Here is an 8410-nt window from a genome sequence, read left to right on the forward strand (position 1 = left end):
TGCGTGAGTTATCTTTTGCAATTTTGCTATCACCGAGAGTAAATTCTTATTTATCTTAGGTACTACAAGAACTTCCTTTAGTTTCGGTCCAGCACAATTGTGTTTCCAGTTATGAGTAATATCTAACTTAGAACCATTTCCAACAATAATCTTATCGAACCATCATAGCTCTTAAGATCGAATGATTACCTCGAGTTATTAGTCAAATGACTAGTTGCACCCGAGTCCATATACATTGCATCATCCGTATTGGTTGAGTTAACGATTCATAAGACTCGATTTTCGCGGCAACTAAATCCGTTTGTTGATATGAATAATCCCACCTGTAGAAACACTTTAGGGCAGTGTGATTGTTTCTACTACAAATCTGGCATGACTCAGAAGTACTTTTTCCTTTGTTCTGAGTTCCACCTGAGTTGGTCTGATAATTTTGATTATTGTTTCCTTGGCAGCCAGCTCGAAACCTCTTCCTTGGAGTTGAAGTTGTTGTTTCCTCTTGCCTGCTTTGAGTGTAGTTTCCTCTTCCTCTACCTCTTTGAGCAGAGAATGCCATGTTAAAGTTCTGTTGAGACACTTCTTCTTCATCCTCTCTCATGTCAAATCCCCTAAGTGCATTGATAAATTGACTTAGAGTAGGAAAGGGTGCCTTACCTAACATGACAGTCCTGAAGGTTTTGTACTTCAGGCCTAATCCTCTAGCAAAATTGATCACTTTGCTATCTTCATCAACAGGCTTGTGTATGGCTGCAAGTCCATCACAGATGCCTTTGAACTCTTTAATGTACTCATTAACTTGTTTGGTTCCCAACTTAACATTCTGCAACTGTTGTTTAAGTTGGAACTCCTTATCTTTGGTTGCTTGGAGATAGGATTCCTCGGCGTTCCCGCACTCTTTAGCGATGTGCACTACTATAAGGCATACTTTCTTGTCATAGTTCCTGAAATCCAACTCCTAAGCAACACATCTTTCTCCTCCCAATCTTCACCACTCGTCTCGGTTTCTCAGTATTTCGGCGGTTTTCCGGTCAATCCTTCGAGAACATAACGTCTTCATTGCCTCTTCGACGATGAGATACATCAATCTCGTCACCTCGAATAAACCTGACGTATCTGTGTCCTCCATATCAAGTAGTTTGTTGGTTTAAGTTTGATGGAACATGAGGCAATAAGGTGGTGCAGTGATGAGGTTGAGAGAGCATTAGTCGTAGGTGTGTTTGGAGCCATTGAGAGTGGATAGAAAAGGAGCAGTTGCAAGGTTTTACGACTTAAACAGCGAGAAGAGTTCTAATGCTCTGATACCATATAGAAATCTCAAGCTATTCAAGAGGGAATACTTTGTTATTGATGATAATGTTTAGCCGAGTACAGGTGCTCCATATATAGGAGTGAAGATACATAGAAACCTTAGCCTACTATACTTGAAATACAAGAGTCCTATTCTAATACAAACAATACTCCCTAATCCTTATCATGACACAACTAGATATATGAAAGAATTCGAGTACAACTATAACTCGACTAACAGTCACTAATGTATATCATGTATATCTGGTGTATCCTGTATATCAGGATGTATATCCTGTATATCAGGATTCTTCTCTTCAACAGATACATCATCTTGTCTTTTACATTTCCCTTTTATATTCTCTATCTCCTTTTTGGGTTTCCTCCCTTTCTATTTTGGAGAAGGCATGCAATATCATTACATCATCCTATCTTTCACATTTCCCTTTTATATTCCTTCCCCCACCCCCTCTATCTCCCCTTTTTGGGTTTTTTCCCTTTCTATTTTGGGGAAAGCGTGCAATAACATTTGCAATGATTTGATGATATCTAGTTGTAGTAATTATTCATCGAGTTTTAGGCTGAGACTAGAAAGTCAAATAATAAAATTGTGAAATGTCAAAAGGTCAACTGTCGGCGGCATTATAATACTACGTATTTTAGGAGAAGATTTATTTTTCCAACTGGATACAGTTTGTTCAGAAAGAGACACTAGTTCTTTTTAATTTGGCTTTATTATAATATGGATTTAAATTATACCTACATTGTGATGGAAGGTTAGTTACTATTTTTATCAGATTATTAATACTTAAATATCAAAAGATCTTTTTATAATTATCTACAGTAATAATTAAATGGTCTGATTGTGTAATTAATCATCATTTTTAGAAGCTATTCTGAAAGTGAGAGTCATTTTATTTCTTTTTCTTTTTGAAATAAATGAAATACTGTAGAATTGGATATGCTTTCATTATTTCAGAAGTTAGTAGAAAGGATTTTTTCTACAGATATGATCCTAAGCTAACTCAATTGGCTATATATCCCATTATTTGTCTACCTTCCGCAAAATAATATAAACTTACTCTAATTATAGGCAAATATGTATATTCATGAATTTGAGTTATGAGAATACTATGCTTTCTCTCTTTTTTTTTTTTTTTTTTTTTTTTTTTTGCAGTACAATGCAAGCTCATTCTGAGCATGCGTAGAAGTCGACGTTAAACTTAAAGACATGCATTATAGTTAGGGAAAATACATTAAAACCCCCCCAACGTATAGTCGGATTAATTATGACGCACCCAACCTTTGCGGGCTACCTATTACCCTCCGGTCTTAATTTTTCAATATTTTAGTAGCATTTTTTGGCTGACGTGGCAAAAAAAAAAATTGAATCCCAATTGCACAGTGGAGAGTGTTGCACACTCTCCGCCACGTCACTGCCACGTCATCGCCACATCACCGCCACTTTTTTTTTCATTTAATAATTCAAATTAAAATAACACATTAATAATTATATTAACACATTAATAATTAAATTAACACATTACTAATTAAAATAACACATTAATAATTAAATTAACACATTAATAATTAAAATAACACATTAATAATTAAATTAACACATTACTAATTAAAATAACACATTAATAATTAAAGTAACACATTAATAATATCTCACCCACCCCCACCCCCACGTCACCGCCCGTTGCTGCTGCTGCTGGTGGCGGCGGTGCGGCAGCGGTGTAGCGGCGGTGCAGCGGTGTAGCGGCGGGGGCGGTGAGGCGGCGGCGGCGGAGGCGGCGGTGGTTGGGGAGAAAGAAGAAGAAAGAGAAAAAGGAGAAAGAAGAAGAAAGAGAGGGAGGGTGGGGTGGGTGAGATATTTTAATATAAATAAATTTATAAAGATTAATTTTTATTAAAATATCACATTTTAATCGTTTTCACTCGCCAGTTTTTTTTTTTTTTTTGCCACGTCAGCCGAAAATGCTACTAAAATATTGAAAAATTAAGACTGGGGGTTATAGATAGCCCGTAAAGGTTGGGTGCGTCATAATTAATCCGGCTATACGTTGGGGGTTTTAATGTATTTTCCCTTATAGTTATTTCACTATTTTCAGTTTCTTCAAAATCAAGCAGACGACATTATCGATCATTTTTTATTAGTTTTGGTCTAAGAAGGTATTCATATAAATATATTATGTACTATGTAACTAGTACTATTTTTGCTTCCTATTTGCCCTGTGTAGGTATATAGAAACATTGAATAGAAGAAAATTACCAAACTACTGAAACTAGAAAGGAGGTATTTAACGCTCGGATGCCATGCAACTTAATTATTCCTCAATCATTAATTAATTAATCGTGTAATATTATGACAAATAATGTAGACTGTGTTTTCAATATTGAGGCTATTCAAATTTAATCATAGAGTTAAATTACACTATGAACCATTGATTATAACTTAAAACTTTTAACTTCCTTAGAGCATAATAAGGATTTTATTTCATTATTAATTCTTGAAACATTACAGAGATAAAGAATCAAATGATACAAATTAAATTAAATAAACTTGTCAATATTTGAAAGATTAATTTAGGGAGCCACAGACAGTTCTTATGATCCCATTTTGACCAGATAACGGGCTGATATCTCCCATTCTAATCATGGCAGCAGCAAAATCAGAGGCAAATGCTCGAGGGCTATTGCTATATTCAGAAACAATATCATCGGTGGATCCACCACTCAAAAGTACTTGATCTGATTGAAGAAGACCTTTTCTTTGTCTCAAGTTCTTGAAGTAGTTGTTATCCAATTGATTAGGTGTAACCAAATCAAGTGGAGCTAGGTTTCCATTTTGGTCTTCTTGAGGGCACTGACGTCTTCTAGTGCTAGCAAATCCAGCATCAATATCTGTTCCATTGCTATAAATCCTATCACGGAAAAGGAAACATTGTGCTTGACCAATTGAATGTGCTCCTAAAATCAAGGAATTTAAATCGTTAGAACTTCTGATCCATACAAGTATATGATCGATCTATGTTGAATAATTTGATAAATTTTTACCTGATAAAGCAACCATGTCCCTTGTGCTAAGGCCCTTCTTGGCGAAGCCAGAAATAAGCCTATCAAGAGGATCAAAAGGCCCGGGGAGATCAGTTTCTGCAAGAGTATGACTTGCAGTGGTTGAATCTCTTCTTCCGAGTTTCACTGTCCATGACGGACCTCCAACCTGATATTATTATTAACATACCTTTTGTTATTGGATGATACCTCTTTATAGCATAAAAAGTTTTTCCTTTATAGTGTGAAAGAAAATCCTAACAATGAGGACTTACGAGAGTAGATGCATCCCTAGCAGCAACTGCAAGTATGTCTGCACATGATACAATTCCTGGACATGCTTTCTCAAGCTCTCTTTTTGCATCTTCTACAATACCATAGCCTCTAGCTGACCCAAGATTTGGCAAGGCTGTCTTCTCACTAACAATCGTAGGGGTCTCATCAAGTAAGATAGAAGCATCACAACCCTAAAGTTAAGTCACAAATTCATTAATTCATAGTCGAATTTAACGAATGATTTCTAACTTGAAGTACATAGAGCTAGAAACATAAAATGTGTGTATCAAGCCAACCTGAACAAAGCAATCATGGAAATGAAGACGAATGAGGGATGCAGCCATGCGACGTTCACGTGACACTGCTTGTCTAACACTTGTACGAATCGTCGTGAGAGCATTAGGGCAAGTGCGGTCATAGAATGTGGAAGAAAGTTGTGCATCACACTGCATGCTGGAGAGTAGAAGAAGAGAAAACATAGCAGCAATGGCTGCAAATGAGTTGCTTGAAGTACTCATTTTGGAACCGTGTAACGTATGGTTATATGACGCAAAGAGACAAAGAATATAGAGAAGCTTATTAGCTTTGGTGAATGAAAGAAGTGAAGGTGATGGAAGAGGAATGTGCCACTGAAATATTTATAGGCACAGACACACGTTATATTTTACAGCTTGTTTTGGTCAATATTGGCTGTCAATTGCTATTAGCGTATTGCTGTCGCTTTTGTCTTGCTATAGTCTGACTTGTTCTAATAGTTGCCTATTTATTAGGTGAAACAAATCCGTACAGTGTGTAGGGGCGGAGTAATAGTCATAACTATACTAATAATTACGGGTTCAATAGAATTCTATAGTTTTTGGTCTAATTTTATATTTTTGTTAAGAGTTTATTTATTGTATACAAAATAATCCATATCCAAAACCTAATTAACTAAAAGAATTATGGTCTAGGACTCATAAATTAAAAAATTCTGATTCTGCATCGGATAGTGTGTGACTTGCCACGCTAGGGAGCTTCATGAATCAGTTTTTCTTTATTTTGTAGATTTATAAAAATGGCATGAATGTCATTTTCCAATAACATAGATTTGGGCATTACGTTGAAAGTCAAAGGTCAACATGCTGTATCATTACAATAATATAACTAGAATCCAACTTTTTATAAAAAGAACAACTGGAGGTCAAGAAGATAACGCCAATGTGGATGAAGGTGGTGGCCCAATTACAAAGCGTGTTTTGAATTACTAATCGTCAAACAACGAATATAACTTTTTACAAAATATTCTAAACAATCTGGGAATAAGTTCGACTAAAATCGAATATATGCACTTCAAATTGATATATATATATTTTTTATTATAATCAAATTATTTGATTCGATGTAGTATCGAATATGTTTTTATTTTGCTACTTTAGTCATTATTGATTAAAAAATAAAATAAATTAAAAGTCACTATTGGCTGCTACACCGCGTTATTGCCAAAGTTCACGGGTAAGGGCTACGATTTACTCGTTTTTTGCCCCTTTTTTTTCCACCCAATGTAAATCTTAGCTGGCTGTCCTTTGAAAGATTTCGCAAAATGATAATGGGTTCGTTTTATTATTGTTATTGTTATTTGTTACTACTGTTCCAAGAAGAAGTACATTATTTAAGAATAAAGAATCAGTCAACATCTTATTGCAATGATTTTAAAATTTTTTGAAGACTCTTAACTATAAAGTTTATTATTTATAATACTATTTTTCAATTTTTAAATGTATAAATTTTATCTTGAAAAAATTGAGTAATATATTTAATCGCTCTGAAAACCAATAAAAACTTAACTCTCTAGTACTACAAAGTATAAACCTCGTTTTTTTTTCTTTGGGGTGGGAACAAGGCTTTTTTTTTTTTCCGATTTCCACCTGGTGTTCGGTATCCGCATTGGAGTCAGCAATATCCGGATTCGCGCTGCATATAGTGAAAGTGCAAGAGGGGGGTGAATTGCAAATTTTTCGTTCTGGTAGTCGACTAGGTTAGACCAGTAGTCGACTGCTTGCTCAGAAAACACTAAACGTAAAATGCAGAAGTAAATGACACCGTGAGTTTTATAAATGCCGCATTCAATGTGAATCCTAGTCCAAATCCCTTGGGTTGCAAGGGTGATCTCTGCAGCTTTTAGTTAAAGGTTCGGTACAATCGAGGGTTTGAATGGAGCTCCCACGTCTACACTCAATCGCTCTTAATCTTTTTTGATACAAAGCCTCACAAACTAAATTATAACTCTCCTTTCTTTTTTTCTTACACAATAAATCACTCAGATATACAATGCTTATGAAAAGTAAAGTAGAGTATTAGGATAATGAGACTAAGCATGGCCTATAGGTTTGTGAGGCAGCTCCTTTTATAGCTGTTTGTAGAGAGATCAACCCAAGGGTTTTGATCCTTGGAAACAGAAATTATCGATTCTATTTCCAAGAATAAGGCTAGAGCCGCGTCGCTTCCTTGTGCGTTGAGGCAGCATTGTCAATCAACAAGATTGTTCCATTTCAAGAGATCTTCCTTTTAATGTTGGAGATACCCTTTCCTTCGTTGGACCACTTTGTGTACCGCTGGTATCGTTTCCTTTCTTGAATGATTTGGTACAGCTGTAGGAGCTGTCCTTTCCTTCGTTGGAAGACTTGCGTATCGCTGGAAAATAATGCTGAAGGTATCGTTTCCTTTCTTGAATGATTTGGTACAGCTGGTTGTGAGCCGTTATTCCATTAGGGTTGAGAAGGCTTCACTTGAGTGAGCCCGCCTTGTTGAGCCGTTTTGTGGGCTTCCATCTTGTTGGGGCTGATTTGTGGGCTTGGATTATTCCTTGTGCAATTCACTTATTATACGTACACAAGTAAAATTGTCATCATAAAAACGTGACCCTAACAATCTCCCCCTTTTTGAGGATGACAATTTTATGTAGTCAACTTCCCTGCAGCGGATGCTCCCCCTGAATAGGTGGAGGCTCCCCCTGACTAGTCGACTAGTTTTTGCAGGCTCTCCCTGAATAGTTGACTGCCAAGTTCTCCCCCTTTGGCATCACTAAAAAAAAAAAAAAAAAAAAACAAGGAACCAGCAAGCACATTTATAAAGCACGGATAAAATGCACAACTAAATAGCACAAAGGGTTTAAACAAAAACGCAGCATCCAAACACAAGTCCCAAAACATAAGGCCCAAAAAAAATATTATTTAAACAGACCAAATAAGCACAGTTATAAAAACTATTCTTGGCGGCGGAAGACTGGACGACAAAGGAAGTAGGCTAATGTGTTGACAATAGCATCCTTCATTTCGGTCAACGGGAGCAAGAAGACGCTCGGTGCATGGCGCTAACACCGGCTTGAAGCTTGGTGGACGTTGACCGCTTCCTTGACAATAGCATCCGGTTTGACCCGCTTAGAGACATCGCCATCAGCTTCTTAGTTGTATCACGAATTTTCTCGATTTGAAACAACGTGGATGCCATTAAGTCTTTGATGGACTCAATTTTGTCATCCATGAAGGAAAGTTTGGCGAGAAGTTCGGCATAATATTCGGAAGAGATAGCAGAGGAGTCTGATTTTTTCAACTTGGTGGAAGGACCAGGTTGAGATGCCTCATAGACGTCTTTGAGCATCCAAGAATCATTGCTCAAAACATACCCCATGCTACCAAACGCCCTAGAGTTGTAACACTGCTTAACCAGAGTAAAGGGATAGTCGACTAAATCAATTTTGTGGACTTCAAGTATGCGGGAGATGAGCATACCATAAGGAAGGCTAGAAGGGTTG

At 36.6% G+C, this 8410-nt stretch overlaps 1 protein-coding gene across 1 annotated transcript; it reads right to left on the bottom strand.

Annotated features, from left to right (window-relative positions):
• Positions 1-3752: 3752 nt before the first annotated feature.
• LOC132060976 (lignin-forming anionic peroxidase) lies at positions 3753-5235 on the bottom strand. Its single transcript, XM_059453864.1, has 4 exons — positions 4917-5235; positions 4620-4811; positions 4348-4513; positions 3753-4260 (listed from the first exon to the last, which is right to left on the bottom strand). The coding sequence occupies exons 1-4, from the start codon at positions 5136-5138 to the stop codon at positions 3872-3874; spliced, it is 969 nt and encodes a 322-aa protein (XP_059309847.1). The 5' UTR covers positions 5139-5235; the 3' UTR covers positions 3753-3871.
• Positions 5236-8410: the final 3175 nt, after the last annotated feature.

Source organism: Lycium ferocissimum, chromosome 6 (genome assembly GCF_029784015.1).
Source record: "Lycium ferocissimum isolate CSIRO_LF1 chromosome 6, AGI_CSIRO_Lferr_CH_V1, whole genome shotgun sequence".
NCBI classification, from domain to species: Eukaryota; Viridiplantae; Streptophyta; class Magnoliopsida; order Solanales; family Solanaceae; genus Lycium; species Lycium ferocissimum.